This window comes from Diaporthe batatas (assembly GCF_019321695.1).
Source record: "Diaporthe batatas strain CRI 302-4 chromosome Unknown Contig00003, whole genome shotgun sequence".
Classification (NCBI taxonomy): domain Eukaryota; kingdom Fungi; phylum Ascomycota; class Sordariomycetes; order Diaporthales; family Diaporthaceae; genus Diaporthe; species Diaporthe batatas.
Window position 1 is genome coordinate 2,511,429 of NW_025408550.1, and position 26,628 is coordinate 2,538,056.

General features: G+C 54.5%; 5 protein-coding genes across 5 annotated transcripts; 2 read left to right on the plus strand and 3 right to left on the minus strand.

Moving 5' to 3' along the window:
- Positions 1-1,552: 1,552 nt before the first annotated feature.
- KVR01_002563 (uncharacterized protein) lies at positions 1,553-8,331 on the plus strand. Its single transcript, XM_044793342.1, has 3 exons — positions 1,553-2,465; positions 2,532-7,846; positions 7,909-8,331. Exons 1-3 carry the CDS (start codon positions 2,164-2,166, stop codon positions 7,938-7,940), a joined length of 5,649 nt encoding a protein of 1,882 aa, XP_044647578.1. The 5' UTR covers positions 1,553-2,163; the 3' UTR covers positions 7,941-8,331.
- Positions 8,332-8,740: 409 nt separating this feature from the next.
- On the minus strand, positions 8,741-10,881 carry KVR01_003381 (uncharacterized protein). Its single transcript, XM_044785235.1, has 7 exons — positions 10,529-10,881; positions 10,304-10,468; positions 10,154-10,241; positions 9,868-10,082; positions 9,513-9,775; positions 9,421-9,445; positions 8,741-9,297 (listed from the first exon to the last, which is right to left on the minus strand). The coding sequence occupies exons 1-7, from the start codon at positions 10,742-10,744 to the stop codon at positions 9,040-9,042; spliced, it is 1,230 nt and encodes a 409-aa protein (XP_044648396.1). The 5' UTR covers positions 10,745-10,881; the 3' UTR covers positions 8,741-9,039.
- A 366-nt stretch (positions 10,882-11,247) lies between these two features.
- KVR01_002970 (E1 ubiquitin-activating protein UBA1) lies at positions 11,248-15,035 on the minus strand. Its single transcript, XM_044788272.1, has 4 exons — positions 14,851-15,035; positions 14,317-14,693; positions 12,256-14,242; positions 11,248-12,202 (listed from the first exon to the last, which is right to left on the minus strand). The coding sequence occupies exons 1-4, from the start codon at positions 14,854-14,856 to the stop codon at positions 11,462-11,464; spliced, it is 3,111 nt and encodes a 1,036-aa protein (XP_044647985.1). The 5' UTR covers positions 14,857-15,035; the 3' UTR covers positions 11,248-11,461.
- A 1,235-nt stretch (positions 15,036-16,270) lies between these two features.
- Positions 16,271-17,947, minus strand: KVR01_002861 (uncharacterized protein). The gene is made up of 6 exons (XM_044792570.1): positions 17,345-17,947; positions 17,177-17,241; positions 17,051-17,111; positions 16,963-16,983; positions 16,776-16,817; positions 16,271-16,711 (listed from the first exon to the last, which is right to left on the minus strand). Exons 1-6 carry the CDS (start codon positions 17,467-17,469, stop codon positions 16,684-16,686), a joined length of 342 nt encoding a protein of 113 aa, XP_044647876.1. The 5' UTR covers positions 17,470-17,947; the 3' UTR covers positions 16,271-16,683.
- Positions 17,948-22,431: 4,484 nt separating this feature from the next.
- On the plus strand, positions 22,432-24,230 carry KVR01_003995 (uncharacterized protein; the record flags this gene model as incomplete). The annotated part of the gene is made up of 3 exons (XM_044788752.1): positions 22,432-23,242; positions 23,308-23,403; positions 23,434-24,230. The coding sequence occupies 3 exons, from the start codon at positions 22,432-22,434 to the stop codon at positions 24,228-24,230; spliced, it is 1,704 nt and encodes a 567-aa protein (XP_044649010.1).
- Between the last annotated feature and the right edge of the window lie 2,398 nt (positions 24,231-26,628).

A 26,628-nucleotide genomic window follows, 5' to 3' on the forward strand; every position in this document is an offset into this window, starting at 1 on the left:
TGAGCATCAACAGTCTTCCTTGGTTGCGATACGGCAAGATCGTGCAAAACCCAGGGACGAGCACGATGCCCATGATGCATTGCTCGGTCCATTGCGCCCCATCCGGCCCATCTGCATTGCTACCGGCCGGTTGATGTGCATTGGATCTACCTCCAGGGGATCTGCATACCTTGTTTTTAGCGGCCCGGACGACAGAACAGGCGTCAAGAGGCGTGTCTGCTTGCTCTGTCGGTCTGTCTTCACGTCGTGGGGACCGGGCATTGTTCCAAGTTTCGGCGCAGAATCACATTCTTGCCTTGCCTGAAGGCCAAGTGCGGTCGGTCTGTGGCTTCCAAGTTGTCCGCGTCTGCTGCTGGACAAGACTGCACTTACATTACACAGTACGGAGTACATGCAATAATAATAGGGGCCTAGGGCATGCTGCACCGCGCCGGAGTTGCACGGCATGGTTTCCGGGGGACCGGCATGACGCGCACCCTTGAGCCAATGTTCCCCTTCGATTCGCTGCCCTCCCCACGCTATGGGCACAACATAATAATAATAAAGCACCCTACGGAGCACCGCGTCTGCGGAGACTATCCTACTACTGTACCACACTATGTACGTACCTGGCTTACTACGTGCGCGCCGTGGCAACGGCAACCAAGTGCAAGCCCCCAACTCCTGCAAGTTGGAAAAGGGGTGGATGGCCGATCACACAGGACCCCGTAAATTAGAGTTGGCTCGTTGACGAATCTGAGAGTTGATACTGCAAGTACGTGCACATCCGACGCGGCTTATTACCAACGAACTGCGAGTAGTGGGCAGCGCACAGGCTGGCTGGCTGGCAGTTCTCGGGACTCACACTTGATACAGTCCCGTGGTGTAAGCAAGTCTTGGTTGGCCGGACGAGGAGCACGCGCCGTCCAAACACAGAATCCAAAATCCTCAGCAACATCACAAGGACCAAGACCTCGGGATGCCCAACAAAGGACTGAGACATGTGCTCATGACCGCCGCAGCCCTAGACGGCAGGACGGCAGGACGGCCGTCCCGCTCACAACTGCACAAGCAACACGACAAACCACTGGGATGGATGGGTGAGCTCGTAACTGGCAGCAGTGCCGACTGATATGACAGGGTTTCCAGAAGCTTGTCATGGTCGAGTGACGTGACCTACCTGACGTCTTCTCCCTCCTGCACGGCAAACCACATGCCAGCATGCCTCACTCAGACCAACAAGAGAAAGCGGCAGAGGAGGAAGAAGAAGAAGAAGAAAGTACCACAGTACTGTAGACAAGAACAATGGCAAACCAATTGAATCGGTTGCAACCGGCTTGGGTCTCCTGGTCTCTGGGTCTCGGAGTGCCGTGGTCCACGCCGGCCCAAGAGTGGCCCCAGGGGTGGGGTTGTCTGGGTGTTCTGGGTCTGTTCTGGGTGTTTCTGGGTGCGCCCCAGGGAGCCTGGACTTCGTATAGGAGTCGACCTGCACAAGTGGCCCCATCGGCATGCCGTACAAAAATATACTTGCCCCAGAAATCGTCCCTTACACTGCCCAGCTGTCCGTGGCCGTCGCCCCCTTTAACCCGGGAGTCATTGGAAAGACCTGGACGAGCCACGGCTCCAACCCGAGCGCCACCTCATGCTTGCCTGCACCGTACTGTTCGTAAGGATTGCTTCCTGCTGCTGCCCACTGTGTTGTACCGCCCGCGCCTCGGACTCTTAGACCTGGGCTGGGCGTGATCCGTCCTGAAGCATCCCGTTGCTTGCATATCGTTGTTGCCTTTGCACCCTGATCCCAATCCTCCCACCTAGACATTCGTTTTTTTGTCATTGTCATTGTCATTGTCTTGTTTGACGCTCGCTCGCTTGTAATCGAGTTGTAGTGGTTGTTGAGCCGTTCGTTGGTCTCGAGACTTTGCTGCCCGCAGTCTCGGATTTCACCACCTTCACGTCCTTGTTGTGGCGGAAAAGAGCTCCCGGCAAGGCATCTCCTACGACGGGAGTCGCAGACGAAATATTCTTCCTCGCCGTTTCCCAGTTTGGGCCTAAGAGCGTAGCAGTGCTCGATTCTGCACGATCTCCAGCCCGGCCCCGAACCACAACGGCCACTGAGGGGACGCTTGGGCTAGGTATTTCCCAGACGCCATCTCTGGCTGTCTCGGACGACCCTCAACGTCCACCATGGCGTCCAACGTCCACGGCGGCAACGGTGGTGCTCACACGCAACCATCCTTGCCCTCGTTGCCCGCCCATCTCCAGTCCGACACACAGATCACGGCACACCTGGCCAGTCGATTCCATGTCAACATACCCACGGCACAGCTGTCCTCTCACGCGCTCATCTCCCTGAATACCTATACCTCCTCCACCAAGGGTCACGATGGCGGCAAGGAGGGGAGTGCCATGGCTGGTGCCGAGGACATGGCCGGCAGGGCCTTCATCAGGCTTGGCCATCGTTCCGAGAACCAGGCCATTCTGTTCCTGTACGCGTCTTCTTCCCTTTTTGTCTCCGTGTCTATATAGTCTCGAAGAAGCTGACGCGAAGACAGTGGTGAATCCGGCTCTGGCAAGACTACCGTACGATCACACATCCTGACCGCTCTCCTGAACAAGACATCTACGCCTCTCTCTAATAAGGTCTCCTTGGCTGCGTACGTCTTCGACACCCTGACCACCACCAAAACCGCGACCACGCCAACTGCCTCGAAGGCTGGCTTGTTTTACGAGCTACAGTACGACACATCCTCCTCGACGCATCCGGAGCTGATCGGTGGCAAGCTTCTTGACCACCGTCTCGAACGGAGCAGGATCGCAGAAGTACCAACCGGAGAGCGGAACTTTCACGTCCTCTACTACCTTCTCGCCGGAACCAGCGGTGCTGAAAAGCAGCATCTTGGCCTCGACCAACCTGGCGGGGCTAGTCAGAAGAGGTGGAGATATCTTGGCCATCCCACACAGCTCAAGGTCGGCATCAATGACGCTGAGGGCTTCCAGCTGTTCAAGACGGCTCTGAGGAAGCTCGAATTCGCGAGGGGCGAGATCGCAGAGATTTGCCAGATCCTTGCAACTATCCTGCACATTGGTCAGCTAGAGTTCGAGACGTCCAACAGTACCACGGCCCAGGGAGACGACAGCGGTGGTTTCTCTCATGAGGGTGGTCAGACCTCTACCACAGTCAAGAACAAAGATGTCCTTAGCATCGTGGCAGCTTTCCTTGGGGTGGGTCAGCAAGATCTACAGACAACTCTGGGTTACAAGACCAAGATCATTCACAAGGAGAGGGTCACGGTCATGCTGGACCCTGCGGGTGCCCGGTCCAACGCCAATGAGCTCGCCAGGACCCTATATTCTCTGCTCGTTGCCTACGTCATTGAGAACATCAACCAGAAGATATGTGCCCCCGAGGAGTCCATTGCCAACACCGTCTCCATCGTGGACTTCCCCGGTTTTATCCAGCAGTCCCCCACCCACTGCACGATTGATCAGCTTCTGAACAACGCTGCCACGGAAGCCCTTTACAACTTGACATTGAAGAACTTCTTTGACAACAAGGCGGAGCTGCTTGAGAGCGAGGAAGTGTCTGTTGCGGCAACCAGTTACTTCGACAACTCAGACGCCACCAAGGGTCTTCTCAAGACTGGAAATGGCTTGCTGAGTATCCTTGATGACCAGACTCGGCGTCACCGCACCGATATCCAGCTGCTGGAGAGTCTGAGGAAACGATTCGACGGCAAGAACCCAGCCATTTCTGTCAGCTCTGCTACCGCCAGACTTCCAGGCAGCAACTTCCTGTCCGAGAATTCCGCTGCATCATTCACTGTCAGGCATTTTGCTGGGGAGGTTGAATACCATGTCAAGGGTTTGGTTGAAGAGAACGGTGAGGTTATTTCGGGCGACCTGCTTAACCTCATCAACTCGACCAAGAGCGACTTCGTGGCCCGTCTCTTTGGTCAGGAGGCTCTGCAAACCGTGGTACACCCGCAAGAGCGAACTGCTGTTATGCAGGCCACCGTCAGCTCGAAGCCTACGCGTGCTCCCAGCGTCATGTCGAGGAAGAACAGGTACCGCCCTGGCACAGTGAAGCGCCCTGGGACTGCCTACACCGCGGCTCAAGAGTCCGAGAAGGTGGAAGAGGAGGAGTCCAGCGAGCCAAAGCGAAGCATCCGCCACAGTGAGCAAGGAGCATCTGGTCAGTTTTTGTCTGCTTTAGACAATGTGACCAAATCTGTAACTGCGCCTGGCACCAACGCGTACTTCGTATTCTGTCTCAAGCCCAACGACAGGAGGATCGCAAACCAGTTCGACAGTAAATGTGTCCGGACACAGGTCCAGACCTTTGGTATTGCGGAGATTAGCCAGCGCCTTCGCTCGGCAGACTTCACCATTTTCCTACCTTTTGCCGAATTCCTCGGCCTCGCTGACGCGGACACGATCCTTGTTGGCAGTGAACGCGAGAAGGTCGAGCTTGTTGTTGAGGAGAAGCGGTGGCCGAGCAATGAAGTGCAAGTAGGCTCAACCGGTGTCTTCCTCAGTGAACGCTGCTGGATGGAGATGAACAACTTTGCCGAGATCGACTCGAACCGATATCGACTACCATCCGATGCGGGCGACAACCTGACACCAAGCGGCACTCCAGGCGACCCATTTGCTGCTTCCAAGGAACGCCTGCTTTCAGCAAGCAACACGCCTGGCTACAACGACAAGTCCAAATCCGGGTACTTTGGCAGCGACGATGTTGACGCCCGCTCAGATGCCGGCATGACCGCGATAGGCGGCGGTGACATGTTCAAAAACCTCGAGACTCGCGAGGAGATGGCTCAGAAGAGCAACGAGAAGACCATGGAGGAAGTTGAGGAATTCAGGGATACCGGTACTCGAAAGCGCTGGGTCTTCTTCGTGTACCTCCTGACCTGGTGGGTGCCGGACTTCCTCATCCGCAAGTTGGGCAAGATGCCTAGAAAGGATGTGCGCATGGCCTGGCGAGAAAAGTTGGCAATCAACATGATCATCTGGCTCAGCTGCTTGATCGCCATCTTCTTCACTATCGCCTTGCCTCAGATTATCTGCCCCAAGCAGAACGTCTACAGCTCTGCCGAACTCACGGACTACAACGGCAAGAACGGCAAGGGGATGTATGTCGCAATCCGTGGTATCGTCTTCGACTTGGAGGCATTCATGCCGACTCACTACCCCTCTTACATTTCCGATAACCTCATGGAGAGATTTGCCGGCCAGGATGTCACCGACCTGTTCCCAGTTCAAGTTTCAGCACTGTGCCAGGGCGTTGATGGCAAAGTCGACCCATCTGTGTCTCTAGACTACACGTCGACCAATTTCACAGGAGATGCGAGAACTACCAGCATCACTTCTCTGTACGCCAAGTACCATGACTTCAATTACTACCAGAATGACAGCCGTCCAGACTGGTTCACGGAGCAAATGATCAGGCTCAAGCAAGGTGGCTACAAGAAGGGCAACATCGGCTACACGCCTGAGTACATCAAGAAGCAGGGCCAGAAAGGCAAGTCTGTCGGCATCATCGGCTCTCGTATCTATGACATGACCAAGTATGTCGCTGGCGGCCGGCGCTTGAGAGCCCCTGCTGGCGAGGACCCACCGTCGGATGGTGAGCTCGGCAACTTCATGGACCAACTTGTTGTGGACCTCTTCCAGCAGAAGGCCGGCTCAGATGTCTCTAAACTGTGGGATGCTCTGGCTCTCGACGTGGCCAAGAAGCAACGGATGAAGCTTTGCCTGGACAACCTCTTCTACATCGCAGACGTCGACACTAGGAACTCCGTCAAGTGTCAGTTCGCCAATTACCTGATTCTGGCTGTGTCAATCCTTCTCTGCGCCATCATTGGAGTCAAGTTCCTCGCTGCCTTGCAATTCGGCGGGAACAACGTGCCAGAGAACCTGGACAAATTCATCATGTGTCAAATTCCAGCCTATACAGAAGACGAAGATTCTCTTCGACGTGCTATCGACTCAGCTGCTCGTATGCGCTACGACGACAAGCGCAAACTGCTCATTGTCATTTGCGACGGAATGATTATTGGACAAGGCAATGACCGGCCCACGCCTCGTATTGTTTTGGACATTCTTGGTGTCTCTGAGACTGTCGACCCCGAGCCGCTCAGCTTCGAGTCCCTCGGTGAAGGTATGAAGCAACACAACATGGGCAAGGTCTACTCTGGTCTGTATGAGGTCCAGGGTCACATCGTTCCCTTCCTGGTCGTGGTCAAAGTCGGCAAGCCTTCAGAGGTCTCCCGTCCTGGTAACCGTGGCAAGCGAGACTCGCAGATGGTCATCATGCGCTTCCTCAACCGCGTCCACTACAACCTGGCCATGAGCCCCTTGGAACTGGAAATGTACCACCAAATACGGAACATCATTGGCGTCAACCCAACTTTCTACGAATTCCTCTTGCAAATGGACGCAGATACTGTTGTTGCCCAGGACTCTGCTACCCGCTTCGTCTCGGCCTTCTTGGACGACACTCGCCTCATCGCTGTTTGCGGTGAGACCGCCCTCACCAACGCCAAGAGCTCCTTCGTCACCATGATCCAGGTCTACGAATACTACATCTCGCATAACTTGGTCAAGGCCTTTGAAAGTCTTTTCGGCTCTGTCACCTGTCTTCCTGGTTGTTTCACCATGTACCGCATCCGCGCCGCTGATTCAGGCAAGCCACTCTTCGTCAGCCGAGAAGTTGTCGAGCAGTACGCGACGATTCGTGTCGACACCCTCCACATGAAGAACCTGCTCCACCTTGGTGAGGATCGATACCTGACAACGCTGCTCCTGAGGCACCACCAGCAGTACAAGACCAAGTACATGATGAAGGCACACGCATGGACCATCGCACCCGATTCCTGGACTGTTTTCCTCTCGCAAAGACGTCGTTGGATCAACTCCACCGTGCACAACCTGATGGAACTCATGCCCATGAACCAGCTCTGTGGTTTCTGCTGCTTCAGCATGCGTTTCATCGTGTTCATGGACCTGCTGACCACTGTTGTGCAACCTGTCACAATTGCGTACATCGTCTACCTGATTGTTCTCCTCTCCATCGACGCTACCGTCGTGCCCATGACAGCCTTCATCATGCTTGGTGCTATCTACGGTCTGCAGGGTATCATCTTCATCGTTCGTCGCAAGTGGGAAATGATCGGATGGATGCTGCTCTACATCTGCGCCGTCCCCGTTTACTCGTTTGCCCTCCCTCTGTACGCTTTCTGGCACATGGACGACTTCAACTGGGGTAACACTCGTGTCATTGCCGGTGAGAAGGGCAAGAAGGTGGTCATCTCCGACGAGGGCAAGTTCGACCCGGCCTCCATCCCCCGCAAGAAGTGGGAGGAGTACCAGGCCGAGCTCTGGGACGCCCAGACTGCGCGCGACGACGTACGCTCCGAGGTCTCCGGCTTCAGCTACGCAACCAAGGCGGGCCCCAACGTCGGCGTGTCAGAGTACGGCTGGGGCGGCTACACCCCCTCGCGGCCTGGCTCTGTGGTCAACTACGGCCATGGCCCGTACAACAACAGCTCTGGTGACCTCAAGGTGCCCCTGGCCGGCTCCCAGAGCCGCCTGAGCTTCGCGGCGAGCGAGATGATGGGCGGTGGCCACACCCCTGTCAACCGCGCGAGCCAGTTCGGCGGCAGCCAGTTCTTCGGCGGCAGCCAGAACGACCTCGAGATGAGCAACCTCGCCGGCCTGCCCGGCGACGACGCGCTGCTGGCCGAGATCCGTGAGATCCTGCGCACCGCGGACCTCATGACCGTGACCAAGAAGGGCGTCAAGCAGGAGCTTGAGAGGAGGTTCGGCGTCCCGCTCGATGCCAGGAGGGCGTACATCAACTCAGGTAAGTCTGCTCCCAAGCCATGTCCCTACCTACCGCGACCGTCACTAACTTTTGGGCCACAGCCACCGAAGCATGCCTTTCCGGGCAGCTGTAGATTCCGTTCTTGGATATACACCACATCATCAGCACTTGATACATGTTTTGACCTGCATACCATTTACATAATTAACTAATGGCCCGTTTTGATAATGCGTACCACCATCTTGAGGAAGGGGAAAGTTTGTAGAGTTATCCTTTGACAGACCTAACTGGGCCTTTGTCGCAATATCATCTTGGATCTTGGTAAAGGGGACGAGCAACCACCAAAAAAGGGAAAGAAGAAATCGCATTTTAATGACGGCGGCTGGTGTTGGGAATGATGTCTTTGCAAATGGCCTGCGTGGAGTTGTGACGTTGATTTTCTAGTTTTTTGACTAGCTACTCACGTAGTTCACACATTTTGGTATATGGGATCGGCAAGCAATTGGATTTTAAATTGAACATTGAATTATGGCCCTCTCTAGTCCGTGATCTTGGAGTGAGAAGCACTTTGTATGGTCTTGAAAGTGACGCGCTCTGCTCGGGCGTCGCTACCCACGGTATCTCCCCTTATCCTCCCTATACAGCTCCCTCCTATGGGACACCCTCTTATGAGATGCCTTCTTTGGGACAACATCATATGGAATAACGATCTATAGAGGAACCTCCTATACAGGATAATCACATACCTACCTAGGTACCTAGTCAGTTCGATAGGAAGTAGTTCAGCTGTAGGGACTTCGGTCTCATTAGTGAAGGTGTGACGGCGATACGACGGCGGCACGGTAGCGGTAATGGTAATGAATATATGATAAGGCCAGGCAAGGTCAGGACAAATCTCAAAGTAAGTTTCAGGCGCAGAAGCGAGCAGGGACACTTGGTTCACCATCTCTCAGGTTCAACTGGCAAGGTCTTTCTAGAACACATCCCTACCTAATAGGTAAACAGGTGTTGTGACCGCCAATCCTTGTTCACCATGCTCACATTTACGATTATTCTGAATACTGCTATACTCTCAACACAATCACATCATGCTACACTAATCTCAGTAGTAGTCCATGTACATGGTACTTTAGGGCTCGCTATAGGCGGCCCTTACTCCCTGCCTTCCTTGGATCAGACCAGCCTCGGCACTACGCGAGTATGACCTCGAGTTCCCCAAGCAATCTCTTCCCTCACTGCTTACCAGCTTGCTTGACCACGGTGACCTCCTCGCCCAGGGGCAGTATGTCAGGAAGGGGGCCGACGGGGGTGATGGAGAAGGGGTTGATCTGCTTGTGCGAGCGGGTGTAGTGGTACTTGATGTGCAGGAAGTTGGTCGTGTCCTTGAAGGCCTCGTGGTTCCAGTACAGGTTGCGCATCCAGTTGTGCAGGTGTGGATACCCCGACCGGATGTCTTTGATGTTGCACTTGAAGTGCTGGACGTAGACAGGCTAAAGTGGGCAGGTTGTTAGACAAAGAAAGTAGCGTTTTTCCGTTTTCCCTGGTATGGGGGTTCTGATGGGATGGGATGGCAAGGAAAGGAACCGGGTGAATGTGTAATCTCGTAAACTTACGTCAAATCTGATAATAGTGACAAACCTGATCAAGTCCCTCAGTCAGCTTTCCATCCCATCCAGTCACAAACACAAAGATACATATCACTTACAGCCTGACATCGGTTTCAGTCAGCTCCTTGCCAAAGTAGTAAGGCCCCTCACCCGCGGCAAGGTGCGCCTCAGCCTTGTCGAGGGCCTCGAACAGCGCGCGGACATTGCGTTCGTAGGCCTCCTGGGTGGTCGCAAACCCAGACTTGTACACGCCGTTGTTGATCAGGTCGTAGTGCCACTCATTGGCCTCGTCTATCTTGGACCGTAGCGCCTCCGGGTAGAGGTGAACACTGCGGTACTTGTCGTCGAGTTGGTCGTCGAACTAAAAGAAACCGTCAGGACTCGGGTTACATCACCAGCATGTTGAGAATAGGGGGGTGGGGGTTGAGAGGACTGGGGCCAAGGGTCACTCACCGCGTTGTCGAGCATGCGCAGAATCTCGCTGCTCTCGTTGCTCACGATGCGCTTCTGCTTCTTGTCGTACAGGACCGGCACGGTGAAGCGGCCCGAGTAATCCTGGTCCGACTCGAAGTAGATCTGCCGCAGGTGCGTGAAGTCGTCGTGCAGCGGGTCCGGGACCACGTTCTCGCCCTCGGCGTCCTTGTCTTCGGCGGTCGGGAAGCGCCATCCTGTCTCACATTTTCAGCCACATGCTCCTCACCCCCGCCGTTGTCGTTTTCCTCCGTCGCCTGCGACTCACCTTTCTCTCCCAGGTGCCAGTGCACCGCGGACACGGTGATGAAGTCATCCAGCCCCTTCAGCTTCCTCGCGATGAGCGTACGGTTCGCCTGCGGACGTGATCAGTTGGTCTGGTTGGTCATTACCCGGGTTTCAGGCACAGATAACTCACCCAAGGGCATGCGTAGCTGATATACAGGTGATACCTCCCCTTCTCGGCCGGGAACTTGGCCCCGGCCTCGTTGGAGATCCAGTCCCGGAACGAGCTGACCTGCCTCTTGAACTCGCCGCTCTTGTCCGAGGGGTCAACCCAGTCCGTGACCTTTCCCGTGGTCGACTGCGCGGCTAATGTTAGCGTCTCCGCTCATGTCGCAGAACCACAGCCTGGGGCATTCACCATTCTTGTCTGCGTCAGGTAGGGGGCGTTGTGGTGGGAAAAGAACGGTGGTGAGCCGAGTCTCGCAGGACACTGTTTGTGAACGAGGGGCGCTCCGACTGCCGAGTACACAAAATTGAGGGGTCGCTTTGACGACAGCCCGCGGGAAGTCTGTTGGATGAGAACGCTTGAGATCCTATGCTTTGCCAATTTTGAGAGAGGAGGACTGAGTGACATGGACTCGATAATCACAGGTTGGTCTTCCACAAGTGGTCAGTGAGCGCTCACGAACGAAGAAGCCGAGAAGTGAGGGCAGGGCGAGGTATATGTATATTGCGCTTGACTGGTGACGACTGCCATTATCACCAAGCGAGGAGTTAGTTACATGCAATGGATCAACGACTAGCTAGTCTCATATCCCAAGATTCCAAACCCCCCGCAAGTGCACCTAGCCTAGTCTACTTGGGCAGTGGGGACCGATTGCTAACGGCTTACACTGATTCAGCCGACCTGCTGTAAGCTACCAGTTCCAGCTGTGCCTACACAGTAACTGGGCGGACGGGTCGTCACAGTAATGCTCGTCTAATCATGACGTGGACACCAAAACGGGTCCACAACAGCGGGGCACCCGGGACTTAGTCATGCAGCCGCTACTCCGTACAAAGCAACGAAGCAGGTGGCTTGATATGGTGTTGATGTGGATAGCATGTACGGGGTACAGAATAGAAACTCAGACTAGCTTAATTGTTCAAGACGTGGATTGTTCTGGTTAATCTTCTAAGTTCTTTGTTCTGTCGACTAGGTCAAAACTTGCGCACACACGCACTCACTCACACCTCTGATAGAACCCATCAATGAAAACCGTCGCAACCATTCTATCTTGATATGCTCTCCTAATTGTATGTTTCCCATGGCAGCCTGCTACTCCCGGCCACTCCAACAGCACGTGCTTGTTCACTCCCGCGTAACCATCACGTATGGCACCTCAACGTCCTCTCCGTCCGCGTCCTCGGTGACGACCTCGAATATGGCGGACTTCTGATGCGCTGGGACTGGCTTCTTGGACACGAACTCGATGAGGTCGAAGAGCTTCATCGCGAGACGCTCGTTCTTCTTGGCCGGGGGGAAGAATATCGCATAGAGCAGGCTCACGCCTGAGCTCACCATGGATATTTCGAGGCCCCGCGCCTCGAAAACCTCAATGAGCTCCTTCAGTGTAATATTCTTGACCTCGAATCGGTCCCAGATCTTGTCCATCTTTTGCTCCTCGCCATTGCGCCCCTTCCAGGTGACCTTGGGGCTGCCTATGGGCTCGCTGAAGCCAAAGAAAGGAAGGGCCAGGTTGGCAAATCCATTCTTGTACTGCTCCACGTCCGTCTTCCCATCCACGATCTTGTACAACTCCAAGACAACCAGGCCAGTCACCAACGCAGTGGTGGTCGCGATTGCCGGAATGATCTTGCCAGCAATGAACTTGGTCTTGTGGCGATCTGCCGTCTCGATCTTGTAGTTCATCGCCCGCAGGTTGCTTGCTGCCGTGATGAAATCGATGTGGTAGTTGGTATCATCGTCCTTCTCAAACTCGACTGGCGTGAGCTTGAACCCTGCCAGCGACTTGGGGTCAGGGATCTCGGCTGCGATCTTCTCAAGTTCTGCATCGTCCCCAAAGGCCCCTGATGCGTCCTTGTTGGGGTCCTATAAATGGTCAGATCATGTGCTATGCAGCGAACATTCTTGGTTTTACTTACTGGCTCCTTGTCGTCGGCCTGAATCTTGACACCGGGGTCTGGAGTGAAGTCTGGGACGATCATCGACTCCAACGCAGCCTCATATGCAGCGCGGTCCTTGTCCCGCACATTGATATTGTAGTTGAAAGCATGCAGGTTGGTTGCCGCGACGAGGAATTGGTAGTGGGTTGGGTCGTTGATATCGAACTTCAGCGCATCCGGAGCTCGCTTAGGGCCAGACCAGAAAGGCTGCCCACTGGACGACACGGAGTCCTTGGGGAAGTTGTAAAGCAATTGTTGGATGGCGTTATTGTACTGCTTCTCAAATACCATGCGGGCCCAGCTCACGCAGTCCTCAAACGTGAGAGCGCGCTCGTTCTTCAGATAGTCGCGGAGCACCGTCAGGGTGGTCTTCTGATCGCCACCTTGTGCCAGCGTGGTCTTGAGGTAATCCGGTTTTGTGAGGTATAAGTTCGCCGTCTCAGCCGGTTTGACGAAGTTGGTCTCGAAAAGCTCGCGCGCCCAGGCGATCGTGTGCTCGATCTTGTTGGGGAAACTTCGCAGTGTACACATCGGGAATGACTGCTCAGGTGGGTCGACCGAAGATGAGTACGACTCCGTAATACCGGGCAGGACAACTTGTGTGTTGCCCTTCGTACCCAGTGTGCCACTCTCGAGGAGGGGCTTCTTGAAGAAGACACAACGACGGTCAACGTATGTTCTTGCCTCGACGTTGTCCAGAGCATTGGTGACGCCATCCAGGCCGTTCCAGAAGTCCTCGTTGAAGATCTCCTCGGTTTCTGGGCTGACACGGTCTTTCAAACAGACTGTGTGATCTCTCAGGTCCGGATTCATAAGCTGAACGGCGGCAGCTGCACAGTCGCTCTTCATCTTGCCCACATCCTTTGGTCGGAACAAGAACTGCCGGTTCAGGTTACTCTTCTCGATCGAGTCCATATCAGTGATAGTGATCTGGCCCTTGGGTCCAGTACCCAGACCAATCATAGCCCAGTTCTTGAGCATCTCACAACCGATGGCTCCGGCGCCAACGAGGAACTGCTTGATGTTCGATATCTTTTCCTGGTACTCCTTGCCAAAGACTGCTATCTGTCCATCGTAGCGGCTGCCGGTGGGCGCACACAGTTCCTCAGACCTCTTAAAGCCTTGAGGAAGCGATTCCAAGGAGTCGAAGTACATCCACTGCTGCACCGGGTGGAATTTGCCCGAGACTGCTTTAAGAACCTCCTGAGCAGCAAGTCCGCCAAAGAAAGCAGCCATGGGATTCAGGTCTCCCGTGGCCTGGTAGCTGAGCTCGGTCAAAAGCTTCTCGTCAAGCTCGACATCGACACCCGTCTTCTTGGCAAAGGCTTCTGCGGACTTGACCACCACGGCAGCATCGTCCTTGTTCATCGGCCTCGGCAGGTGGCCTTGAGTTTGGACAAACGCATGCAGGGCTTGGAATCCAATGTGAAGTTGCTGTGGGCGATCAAACTTGGCGTAGTCAGACACAAGGAATTCGGGTTCTGCCAGCGACTGTGTGATGCTCTTGAAATTCAGGATCTTGGGCATCTTGACTTGTTGGAACAGACCTCCCCGCTTGTACTGGCCCAGACCCGAGACATCGCCAATAGAGAAAGTATATGGGCCCTTCACTGTGATCTTTCGTGGCTCAGAGTTGTTTAGACCCTCCATGCCCTCGATTTCGGAAAATGTCACATAGTCTCCGTCCTCAAGGCCGTGGCGGGTCTCGTCGAGGGCGGACACAACACCCTCATCGTCGACACCAGCTATGATGCCGTTCTGGGGGTTCTCGCCGGTCGCATCGATAACCGAGAACTTGTCTCCGAAATCGCAGAAGATGTTGCCGAATAGGCCAAAGGTGTCCGCGGTGATGAAGTAGATGCCTTTCGAGTGACAGTAGTCGCCGATCGCAAGCTGTTCTGTGAGGGGAGCGCCGGTTAGGACAACGACCTGGTACTTGTCGAGCTCGGAGAGGCTTTCGGCAAGCCTGGAGAAGAGACTGACGTCAGTGACTGATCCACATCTAGGTCCCTAATAAGGATAGGAGAGGGCGAGGCTTACCCGGAAGACTTGTGTACGCTGACTGGGGTGTATGCGTTCAGCTCGGCAACCCGGGGCGCGGTGACTGCATCCCGGGGCTTGCCGACATCATCAGGGCGTAGGAAGAACTGGGAGGACAGATCTGCGATAGCCACAGGGGCAGGATCGTGGAGGGTCAAGCTCTTGACGCCAGCGAGGGCGACGTTCTTGGCTATCTCGACACCGAGGCCCTTGAGTCCGACGATGAGCACGTTGGAAGCGCCCATGCGCTTCATGGCCTCGTGTCCCAAGACATAGAGCTGTCGGCTGTAGAGAGACTCATCGATGTCGTTGTTCCCAACCACGGACTCGTCGACCTGCATCCTGGTGACCAGGTCGACTTCGGGGAGCCTCTGTTCCTACAAACATGGGAGACCGGTCAGTATGTCAACAGCAGGTCACTCGTCGCAGCTGTTTGGAGCTACAAGCCCATGCCCTGGGTGTGCTGCCCCGATGGCGTGTTCGATGGGGAAAACGGGCGGGTCGGCTATGGACGGACGGGTTGAGGATGCTCACAGTCATCTTCTTGCACTGAGGAGGCAGGGAGTCCCCGTCGCAGGAAAGTTTGCGCTTCCCCAGTTTGCCGGACTCGTCACAAGCGAATGGATCTATCTTTCGTTGAGAAGGAGAAGGCAGTTAGAGATGGGTGTGGGTCCTTGTGGTATGGATGGAATGATGCTTTGGGAAGATGTGAGACTGACTGGCTGGTCGGTTGGATTTGGAGGGGGGTGGTCACTTAGGCAGGTGGGGTCAGCTGTAGCTTGTGGTAGGTACTGGAGGCAGCGGGTCCGTCGCACAGACGAGCTTTCCCCGGTCGTGGATGGACTAGTGGGCTTTGCAAGAAGGAGCACTTGAGAAGCTTCAACACAGGTAAATGCCTCGGTTCTTGGGTTCTTGGGTTCTTGAGCCGTGGAAAGAGAAGCTATGAATGTATCCTGGTGGCCGAGATCAGTCCTGTCTCACTGGAGGCTATGATTTATGGGAGGCGAAACCATGACTTATGCATGCTTCTGATTTGTAAAGCAGTGAGGGAAGCTACAACTGCCTGTCATCTAGACCTGAGGGGGAATCTTCTTCCACGGACTTCTAAACAGATGGCCAGATACTAAGTACCTACCTACCTCTGTAGGCAGACAGATAGGCAGACATCTTTGTGAAATATGGAAGCGACCTCCCTCTTCTCTTGAACGCCCGTCGTCGGTCAGAATCCCTCCCCACCTGTACTGAGATAGCTCACCAGCCGATCCGCCATCAATACCGACACAATAGCCAGCCCCAACTACCGGCAAACCTATGAATAGCTCCTGGAGCTGACGTACTTGCAAGCGTCAAACTCTCCCTACAGTGTTTACCGAGGGATAGGAATAGCTCGGGAAATTATGTAACCTACGGTCGTGCGATGCAGTTCAAACTCACCCATGGCCGCGAGGCTGGGGAGGCATGTGCTGGGCAAGACGAGCATGTACCACCCAGCTTCGAAAGCCCTCGCGCAGGTGACCCAGTCGCCGTCCTATGGTGGTCCCAACCCGTCCGGGGAGTCCGGTTATCAAAACCATCTGCTCACGTTGCGTCATGTTCCACTGGGTGAGTCAAATGGAACATCATCTCAAAAGATGGCTCGCCCCCCCACTCCGGGTGTTGCGACAGCCGCCTCCGCCATCTCAACCTCCAAAGGGAGCTCCAACGTGGTGTGTCGCCAGAATAGGCTATTGAGCTCGTACGTATGTATCCCGCCGGCCCATTTGGACCTGCCTACAGCCGGCCCTGGCCCGGGGAAGCGAGCGAATCTCGGGCGGTGAGTTCCTGGGCGTGCGACAGCTTGTGGCGGGACAGCTTATGAGAGATGTTGCGCGATCTCAGTTGTCCTCCTGGCCATTTGCCGTCTGGTCGTCAGGCAAGATCATGCACAGTTCCGCTTCGCGAAACATCACCGAACCGATGGTGATAATGTTAGACAGTCCTTTCTTCGGCCTTATGGCTGGTTGGAGAGTGAGGTGGGTGGGTGGTCGAGCCTACGTGCGACCCATTTCAAGTTATGACGGCAAACAAGCTTGAGAAAGACGTCTCCGCCGCAGGATCAGAGACATGCATATTCCTTAGGTGTGGTTCGTTCGCTCCTTGCTGCCTCGCCAAATCACAGTGGTCACTCACTATGCCAGGTGCAACCTTCGGCTCTCTCACAAACGGACTTTCGTGAAGGAGCGCAAGCAAGGGGCACATCACAAAGTGATCGGAACGTGCAGTGCAGTGGGTGTCAAGCTCCCATGGGGGCCTTTATTCTCAGCCTTTCCGCTAGGGATCAAGCGAATGTCTAACTACGGTTCCTTTTTTCGTCTGCTCCTCCCACATCTACTGGACGTTCTTCAGGTGGACGTCGCTACACACGTGCAGGTTAGTTTCCGTACTTGATGATGCTAGGTTATCTAACGAGCCCAACTTACAAGATGAGGTCCGAGTTGGGGGGGATGTGGCCGGGGAAGCCACTGGTCAAGGTGTTAGCATGCACGTTCCCACAAAAGTAGACTGGGTGAATCTCGGGGGGGGGGGGGGTTGGTGGATCGGCGAAAGTGAGCATGTTGCTACTCCTCGGGTCATTGAGACTGAACTGAGAACTGAGGGGATTCTTACCGGGCACCATAGCCGTAGTCACTGTGCCAACGTCAGTTAGCGTTGCTAAACGTCGGCCCGGGAGGGCACAGGGCAGGGTGGACTTTACCTGGTGATGTTGAGAGTGGCCTTGCCGCCAACCTTCATCTGGACGACGCCCTCATCCCATCCTGAAAGGCTGTCAGTGCGCATCCACCTGGCATGAGTACAGGAATTTAGTCTGGTGTGTATTTACCCTTAATGACCTGGCCAACGCCGATCTTGGTGACGAAGTCGCCGCGGCCAATGGAGCTGTCAAACCTTGAGAGAGGGGGAAGGGACGGGTCAGTACTCGGTACCAGCTGTATGTGCCTCGTATGTCCGTCCTGCGTAAAGGTGGCGCCGTTCAGGGAAGGAGACTCACTTGTTGCCCTTGTTGTCGGGCTTGGACTCGTCCTTCAGGTATCCGGTGTAGTCAATGGTGACAGTCTGGCCGGGGGTTGGCTGTGCGCCAGTGCCCTCCTCGTGATGTTGAACGGTGACACCCATCTTGGCTGGTTTTGCTTGTATCTTGAGCCGGTGAGTAAACCAGGTTGGACTCGGTAGGGGGTTGCAAGATGGGGGAGGACTCGGGTTGGGTTGCTGACCTGGGGTTGTGTTGGCTGTGGTGATGACGTCGGTCGGTGTCGAGTACGTGTCGGCTAGTGACGAGTAAGTCGAAGGAGAGCTTGCCGGAGTTGGCTACCTTTTTGTGCGAGGGGTTGGAAGAGCTTGAGGGTATTTGCTGTGGAGGCCCAGGAGGCCGGAGGGGTGGATTGTGGGTCGTGTGGAGGGTTTTTATATCGCGAGGGGTTCCGGCCCAAGGTGAGTTCGAATGCGGCAGGACAAGCGCAGCTGGAATGGGACGGAAGCCGATCTAATTGACCTGGAGCCAAGATGATGTGATGTGAGCCCAAGTACCGTCTTGCGCCGTCCAAGGCCCCCTCCGTGGGACGAGTGAGGGTTGACTCGGTAAAGTTGAGCCTCGATCTATGGTTGACATGTCCCGCAGGCGCAGGTACCCAGGTACCCAGCTGCCCAGGTACTTTGGCCCTCACAAAGGCCTGCAGGCGCTGCAGGTACCTGGGTAGGGTACCTCGGCCTCGCCCCCTTTTGTTACCAAGCCACAGTCAGTGTATGTCCCTCGTCAGGTGCCGATGACGCCGGCGGTGCTGGGGAAACTGGGATCAGCACCCCTCGCACCGCATCCACAGTTCCGCCCACCGAGGACGAGTCGCATCACAGCAAGCAAGGCTATTAGCAGAGGGGCTTCCAGGCTTCTCGTGTGAAGAAGCATTCTGGGTGTACTCTGCCTGTCTGCCAGGACTGCCTGCCTTGCCTGCCTGCCTGCCCGTCCTGTCCTGGTCTTACCCTGTGCGTGCCTCCTCCGTGCCCACTTACGCACGCCAGCAGCGTTCACATGCGCGGCTCCTGCAGTGCTGTGGACAAGCAGTAGCACAAGTCGTCATTCCCCAGCCCAGGGAGCTATGGCAGCTCACCCGGGAGACTGGCTGCGCAGCAGCTGCCAAGGAGCGCCTGTTGCCAGGGTGGCTGCCACAGACTCACAGCTTGTCCCCTGCCAACCTGCCTCCGATCCCAACTACCCCTCAGCCCCTCCAGCAAGCAGATCGCGGGGCGGGGGTTGGCCGCGGGGCACTTCTCACACCGTCCCCCTAACCCAACCCGACCCAACCCAACCGAACGAACCTGCCAACCCAAGAGGAAGGATTCGGCGTGCGGGTGGGCTGGCAGGCAAGCACAGCTCCTGATCCCCTCAGAACACACAAGCCTGAAGGTGTGGCCGACCCCAGCTTCCCAGCTTGCCATATTCCCAGCTTGCCCATTGACCGGGCCCTCGTCGGCGCAAAGCTGAGCCCGGGACAGATACCTCTTTGTGCGGTAGCGACCGCGCGCGAGCCCCGGTGGTGAAGCCTGTGATAGGCTATGTAATGTGATGCCCTCCGCAATGCATCTCAGGCCCCCTGATCAAATGGGTAATCTGCCCGCAGCGGCCCGTCCTACACCGGCGAGAGATATTGCGTGCTGCGATAGTCGGCCGGCTCTTGCTCGGTCTGACGGTGACGGTCTGACCTGGCAACCCATCTTCGCTTGCCCTGGCCGAGGGCTGCTTCAGGCCGCCAGGTCGACGGCCATCACCCCCTGCGCTTCGTGCAGCTCAGGGTCCCTGGAGATGACCTGCGTCCCTGGATGCATCTCCAGGGACAGCTGGGCAAGCTGGGATGACGCCTACCAGGGATCGGTCCGCAAGTGTTGCCTTTTCCCATCAACACGCGTGTGGGACTTCAGCACTCCGAGGTAACGATGACGGCACGCCACACTCTCCCAGGAGAACAAGCAGTTGGCACGATAGGAAACTGTATCCACCCCATGCACAGTTGAAACGAGCCATCTTTGCTTCTTTCCTTCCGAATTTTGACTCGATTTACTGCGTTGAACGGCCTGCCCGAAGAAAAGCATGGAATCAGTTCGAAGACCCTCAATACCACCTACCACAGCAGCACAGTACGTCGGTTCCTTTAGTCGGACACTTCGGCCCCGCGGCCGGGGGCCGCCGTGTGGCAGGCTTCCCTCGCTTGTTCTTGCAAGTTCGGGGCGTTATCATGGGGGAACGACAATCCACCCATACCACCCATATCACCCCATGGACCAAGTCGTGTGAGGCCCTACGGAAGGCATTCCGAGAACAGCTTTTAGGGGTCGTGGATCAGATGCACAGCCAACGTGCGTGCTGGCCCTCTGGCTGTCGTCATTGCACATGAAGAGCTAGCCGATGCATTGTGTGGCGCTCGCGTCCTGACCTGAGGCGACCACGATATCTCTGGCCAACCTGCCCGACGGGACTGAGGTCGAATGACCTACGTCGCATATATTGGCTGCTGCATTTTTCAGACAACAAACACGTCAGTCAGCCTCTCCCCCCGGCGCCACGGAGGCATCGTGCACCCAGAGTACTGGTTATGTACGTTGGAGTCCTCCATCTTCTCACATCAGCCCAATCCGAGGTCAGCGCTTCCAACGTATTGTCATTCTTGGTGAGGCATCTCACCGTCATCTTATGCCCAGAAATAAGCAGACTCTGTTGACTCCACGATCCCTGTTCCCACTGATGAGGCAGGAACAGACCAAGGGCGATAGCCCCGTATCTGGCAATACTACGTGGTCCGCCCGAATCGACTCGTCACCTACATGAAGAGAGGGCGGCGGGATGCACGCGGGCCCTTGCCTGCGGGAGAGTTGTTCTACTTTGGTACGAACCTGCCTTGGATCTCTCTCGCATCTCGACTAACCGACGCAGGTAGCCTCAAATCTGAGAGCCCCCGGGGCCCTCAATCGCGGCGGGTGGCATCCGAATGGTGCCAATTAGCGACAGGAGCCAAGCATGATGCAAGTCGTGCCCTCTGGCTTGCTGCGATCTCCCAGTGCAGTCCGGTTGTCCATGATCGAGCCCAGATAGGCGAGCCGCCTACAGATTTCAGCGCACATGTTCCGTGGAGTGACTGTCAGCCACAAGAGTCCCCTGGTGAGGCCCGCGCGTTGGTGATCGTCCGACCTGCTGTCATATGTGACAGGAACCCCCCTGGATGGCTCTGGCTTGTGTCAAACCAGAGAAATCAGGCGGCCGCTAATGCACCGCGAGGAAGAGGCGCTTTTGTCAGCACTGTAATTCGCAAGCATATACAGAAGCGGATGAGAAGCCTGAGATGACCCTGGTACTGCCCAGGATCTCGAAAGGGGACGGGGACGCATGCGGTCCTCTGGTAAGGTTCCAGTATGCCTCAACATGGCGTACGTTCCGAATACCTCTGAATTGACCCAGACTTTATCATCCCCTCACGCTCTACCCTGAAGGCTTGAGAACTTTTCAATCACCTTCCAGATCCCCTAGGGAGGCGCCTAGCTCCGGCTCTTGGGCCGTCCACACAGGCTCATGTATTGTAATAGAAACACCGCGAGACTATAGCAAGTATGGCGTCACTTTTGTAGTAATCACGCAGTGGTGCAATTCGTTATACTATGGCCATTTCCCTCGTCAAACCGGAGCATTGGCAGACACGCAGCCCTACTTGGGATCTATGGGGGTATTGGCATCAAGTCGATGCCATTTCTATGCAAGTTGACGCTCGGAGCAGCACTCAATGAGTTGCAACAAACCATTTCATAAACTGTGACCGTGATATCTTCAAGTGGTGTCAAATGCCAGCCACAAGGTCAGAAGCTTGCATTTCTAGGTATGCCAGAGATGGTCGTGGTATATCCGGTCTTCATTGGGTTCAACATATCCCAGGTCGTAAGTACCTAGGTACCTGACAGTACGCAATAATATAGTGCAACTACATTTATATATCTAGCATCAATCTCCCAGCAAGAAAACGAGCTTTGCTGACCTAAGTACTTAGCTATCTACTACACAGCAACGGCATCTTTGGTAGGTCAAATGGTGACTATGCAACATCAAGCCTCCTGAGGTCCTCGGGGCAAGCCCTTCTATGAGCATCCCCTTTATGATAACAACTCGTGCAATAGTCTCTTATAGGAATGACTTGCGTGGATTGTTTCCTATGGTACACACAGACGGAAGATGAGCTATGGAAACCCTGTAGTCAAATCTAGACAGTACTATGCTTTTCTCTTCCAACGTGGCTGTTACTGTGATGGTGTGTATGCGGGTTTCGTATCATTGAAGAACGCTTCTGGATTGTGTATGGTCTTAGACTCTGGATTAGGATTAGGACAAAATATACTTGAATATTTTGAGGCCGGATTATGACACCTGGACCTTCTTCACTGCATCATAACACTCGATTTCATGTACTTTCAAGAAGACTTAATACCCGAGACAATGCCGAAGTTTCTATTCTTATGATCTCGGACTTGTATCGGCATTCAGAGCCCGGTACATAAACAATTCAGTCTCTGGTATTAAGTCACTGGGGCAAGTTGTGCCATTCAACTTCTATTACGTTGCGAAGAACTATTACGTCTAGTACATGGTGTAGACCTGTTATCAGTTACACTGTGTTCGTACAACTCTGGACTCTATAACAGGAGACTCGAGATTTCTTGGGCTTGGCTCAACAAAAGTTCGGCAGCCCCGTGGCAGCCGCGCCGGCGAGGCTACTTAAGTAGTCTAGACCGGCTTCCAGCGGCACCACACTACTAGCACCCTTGGAAAGTATAGGGGAACCACAATTGACATATCATTCTGGTCAACATGGCCGGCTTGCTTGGTGGTATTGAACCTACTCATGGTAAAAACCTACTAAGACAGTGGCGCATCTAGCCTGGCCATAGCGTCTTGGATTTGTGCACAAAGTACATGTGATTCTAAACTTCGAATTCTGATTCCCAAAAACTTCTATACACCCACCCTTTTTGTCGTCAATCTCCTTCAGGACGTGAGCCGGCCAGTCTTTTGTGTTATCCCGAAGAGAAACAGTTCAGACATCTTCGATGGCGTCTTGGGCCGATTTTCCACCGGAGATCCGACTCCTCATCCTGGAGGCTCTGCTTCAGGACGGCTGCACGGTCGCCGAACTCGCTACGGTGTCACGGGAGTGGCAAGCCATCATCGAACAGCACAATTTCGCTCGGATCAAAATAACGAAAACAAAGCTCCCCGGTTTCTTTCTCAACACTCGCCGCAGCCGACATCTCGTGAAGTATATATGGCTCTCCCTGGATCTGGACGTGTACTCATGCTGCATCTGTAATTTTCATAACCCTTACAATCCATTCTTGTCAAATTCCGATGCCGGTAATGTTCTCGGGCCAATCCTAAAGCTACTCACTTGGCTCAAAGAGTGGGAGCCGACTGGCGAACTGGTGCTCGATATCAGTGTCCATTCTCCCAGTGATTCAAAACACTGGCTCAAGTACCTGACCTTCGAGCCTGATATCATTCCAGAGAATGGCCGCAGTCCAGGCAGTACCACTGGCAGTGCAGACATTCATGTGCCGGAAGCGCACGATTGGAATGTCTACCAAAGGTTCGAGGAGAAAAAGGCTATTCTTAAGACCTTGGACATAATACACATCGTTGATCATGACCACGAGATCGACGGTTCCCCATGCATGTGGCGCTTGCCGGAGAAGATGCCAACGGTTCCAGCGGTGACAGGTGTGCTTCTGCGCCAGCAAACACGCCGGCAATGGCATCCTAGAACACTCCAGAGGATCCTTGAGTGCTTTCCAAACTTACAGGATTTCGTTTACGAACCGTGGAAAAGAATAGGTCCTGAGCGCCAGAAGACTGCAAATGAAGGCAAGTGAGGCCCAGATTCATCCCTTGAGCTTTTCTCCGACTGGATTGATAACAATGGAACACAGAATATGCGAGCCTGTTCGAATCGCTTGCTCTCACAAAATTACGGAAACTGGTAATCTTCGAGGCCTCTAACTGGTATTATAAACGCCTGATCCGTGGTCTCAGGGGCCGCTCCTGGTCTTCAAGAGAATCTTTGAGCATGACGCTGGCTGCAAACAGTCACGGGCTCAGGGAAATCTCGGCATCTTTTCTGATCGAAGCAGCTTCCTATTTCTCCTATAGCACCACTGGCCGCGAGTGGTATCATCTCCAATCGCTTACACTTACGTCGGATTTACTGTCACCGAGAGAGCACCCGAGACAAATCGACCAGTTACTCACAAATGCAGCGAAGGCAGCAAGAAATATGCCAGCACTACGGACCATGGAGTTATGGAACGGACGACCAGGCTTGGCAGCTCTGTTTAGGTATCAGCGGATCTACGCCGCGGTCATCTGGAGAGGAACATGGAATTTTACCCTGCGCCCGGCGGTAGTCCAGGCCTGGAAAGACATCGCAATTAAACAAGGCGCCAGAGGCCTCGTTGTGCACACGGAAAGGCTTGACTGTGGCCCTGATATTAAGTCACATGGTGATGCCATCCATAAGCTAAGACTTTCGAAGCCTGTGGTTCGACCCATTTCGTTGCATCAGATCCGCACAGAGCATAATGTCCACTGCGCTTGGCAAGAATCGCGAAAGGAGCAAATGCGGTTACTCGAAGTGGAGTATGAGGATGACGATGATTGGGATGACGATGATTGGGAAGACGAGGATACGAATGACGAGGATTGGGACGAGGTGGATTGGGACGACATGGATTGGTACCACGAGTATATGGATGACGAGGATTGGTCCCACGAGGACATGGACGATGAGGACATGGACGACGAGGATTGGGACGACGAGGAGAGAGAGGGTGATGAATCAGAGCCCGAGGGCTGACAGGACGAGATATTTTGAGGCTCTCCCTATCTGAGATCGATGAAATTGGAGACTTTAGGTCTTGAGCGTTTACCACCGTACGAAGGCGCCATGTATGTCCTCGGACGTATGCGGAATAGAAGCGAAGCCAGATATGACAAGCACGAGCGAGAAAAACTCCCAGTCTCAACCAGACCCTCAGGAACCAAGACAAACAGTTGAACGCAGAGGTTAGTTCCCATATATCCCGGAACTCTGATATGCATCACAGTATCTACGAAGGTCGTTTATGTTGCCGAGCCTTATTCTATGGACTGTGTCCTTTTTTATCTTGTCCCCTGTGGAGAGGGGAAAGTAATCGTGGTGAAGCGGTCCCTACTCCTACGCTCATAGATTCTAATTAGGGTTGATTTGCCCTCAAATGTGTGAGCCCTGTTCTATACTCTTAACTCTCCTGAACAATTGAGCACCGGGTACCAGTTTTGAGTCTGATGATATGCGTCTATACCACAGTCTTGTTGAGTGACAGTCCACATTGACACAGTTGCTTGGAAGACGCTCCCTGTAGGGTAGGAAGGGGAATTTGGCCTGCCGCCCCTTAGTTCACACCACGCAATTTCGTAAGTAGAATTTGTTGTCGAGGGTGATATTACACATCAGCTACAAGGACTAGAGAATCCGAGATAAAGCTGCCTGTTGCTGTGACCTTGCCGGCTTCCAAGATAGGTCGAAGCTACACACTGATGAGAATCCAGTTACGTGGGTTACTGGGCCGTCATTGCCTCTCACTAAGAGGTAGGCATGGGAGGTGGGCGAAGAGCCGGACGAGAATCCGACTCGACGGGCTGAAGCGTGAAGCAATTCAAGTGTGCTAGGGAAGACCGCCTCTTGATGATACGAATTCACTAATCCATTTGAGAACCATGTCAAGGCCCAGTAGCATCATGGCAACCTCGGAAGTGCTTTGATGCTGTGATATGAGGTGTAGGGGTGTTGCATGCCCTTGCTAGTTCGCCTATCCCTTATCGAGACAACCTCACGACACCAGGGGTCAGGTTGACAAGAATCTTTACTGCATAGTATCACAGGTTTAGTCTAGAACAGAGCAAGCATAATGTGGTCCAATAGAAAAGAAGTAAAAGGTAGAAAATATGACTCGAATGAGAGAATTGAGGCCACCGATGTGAGAGCGCACAATTCAATTTCTCCCAAATCCGATATTCTCAGACGCGGTGACCAGGGTTGCAGACGAGGGCATTCCCCTTTCAGGTGTTAGCGAGGCCGTGTTTCAGGTGAAGCAGAGCTCTAGCTTCTGCCACCCCCTCCAGGAGGCAGAAAGAGGAAAAAAACACATCGAAATACGAGGTTCCATCGTATCTTCCCCTAGGCATTCCTGGGGTTTTGGGCGGAACTCCTGCAGACTGGCAGGCAGGTCAGGTGTGAAGGAGATGGCGATCAGGAGCCGATCTCAACAGAAGCCCTCTGAAGGTGTGGGCATGTGAGAGAGTCGGGTGCTACCACACACTCACACGACGCATATACGCGAGTGTGGAAAACAGCAACAATCAGCAGTATTGAGCGGCGGCGAGCGCGCCGACGTAATGAAGGCGGCCTCGCCCTTTCTTTCTTCATTCCATGTGGGCGCGGTGAAACACAAGCCATGATGGGAGCTCCCGCGTTTCTTCGCACGAACCAGGTGGGTGTGGAATGGTGGCTGTCACGTCTTGTCTCGGGGGATTCTTGGGGTTCCCTGGGGTTTCGACAGAAACACGAGCCCTGCAGGTGCCCTGCCTGCCCTGCCCTACCAGGCAATACTCTGACTCTGGCCGCTCAGCCCGCTGCGTCGAACCTGCTTACGGTTCATCTCATGTCCCTGCGCCTGTCGCATCAAGACATTTTGGCGTTTGGACATGACAAAGTCAATCGCCCTACCATGCATTCTCGAAGCTTGTTCCCATAACGCTACGTGGCAGAACGTCGTGTTTGAGGAAACATTTCTGATTTTGAGATTTGCTTGGGCTCGCTGTCAATGCTACTTGGGCTCGTGTTGGGGATCTTTGCATACGGAGCCCCTGGATGGCGCTCACAGCGTGGGTGTTTTAGCGTCGTACTTTGTAGATACGGATACCTGGACCTGAATGAGATTGACCGAGGGGTCCACCGATGGGTGCTGCGAGACCAGGCCATCATGTCGTGACTAATCGTCTGGCCTGCTGTGGAATCGTAGGATAGCCCGCAGCGTGGTCCTGCTCTAATAGTACTACTGCCTGTCCGGCAGTCCGTATGTAGCGCGCAATGGCCCGAACTTATTGCCTAGCTCCCAGCCCGCCAGCCCGGTCGGTGATGGTGAGGCATTAGTCTGATATCGCTAGCACCCGGGCTAGGCGAAACGAAGTGCGGGATGGGGATGTCAGGATGG

What these genes read in the sequence shown, in the direction of transcription:
- KVR01_002563 (XM_044793342.1), top strand. Translation starts at nt 2,164, where the DNA reads ATGGCGTCCAACGTCCACGGCGGCAACGGTGGTGCTCACACGCAACCA. An exon ending in AACCAGGCCATTCTGTTCCT is followed by an intron (nt 2,466 to 2,531) that starts GTACGCGTCTTC and finishes ACGCGAAGACAG; the next exon opens with TGGTGAATCCGGCTCTGGCA. An exon ending in GAGGGCGTACATCAACTCAG is followed by an intron (nt 7,847 to 7,908) that starts GTAAGTCTGCTC and finishes TTTGGGCCACAG; the next exon opens with CCACCGAAGCATGCCTTTCC.
- KVR01_002861 (XM_044792570.1), bottom strand. Translation starts at nt 17,469, where the DNA reads ATGGGTGTCACCGTTCAACATCACGAGGAGGGCACTGGCGCACAGCCA. An exon ending in GCCACTCTCAACATCACCAG is followed by an intron (nt 16,984 to 17,050) that starts GTAAAGTCCACC and finishes ACGTTGGCACAG; the next exon opens with TGACTACGGCTATGGTGCCC. An exon ending in CCCAACTCGGACCTCATCTT is followed by an intron (nt 16,712 to 16,775) that starts GTAAGTTGGGCT and finishes GCACGTGTGTAG; the next exon opens with CGACGTCCACCTGAAGAACG.
- KVR01_002970 (XM_044788272.1), bottom strand. An exon ending in AGCGTACACAAGTCTTCCGG is followed by an intron (nt 14,243 to 14,316) that starts GTAAGCCTCGCC and finishes TCTCTTCTCCAG; the next exon opens with GCTTGCCGAAAGCCTCTCCG. An exon ending in AGGCCGACGACAAGGAGCCA is followed by an intron (nt 12,203 to 12,255) that starts GTAAGTAAAACC and finishes GACCATTTATAG; the next exon opens with GACCCCAACAAGGACGCATC.
- KVR01_003381 (XM_044785235.1), bottom strand. Translation starts at nt 10,744, where the DNA reads ATGTCACTCAGTCCTCCTCTCTCAAAATTGGCAAAGCATAGGATCTCA. An exon ending in ACCTGACGCAGACAAGAATG is followed by an intron (nt 10,469 to 10,528) that starts GTGAATGCCCCA and finishes TTAGCCGCGCAG; the next exon opens with TCGACCACGGGAAAGGTCAC. An exon ending in TCAGCTACGCATGCCCTTGG is followed by an intron (nt 10,242 to 10,303) that starts GTGAGTTATCTG and finishes TCACGTCCGCAG; the next exon opens with GCGAACCGTACGCTCATCGC.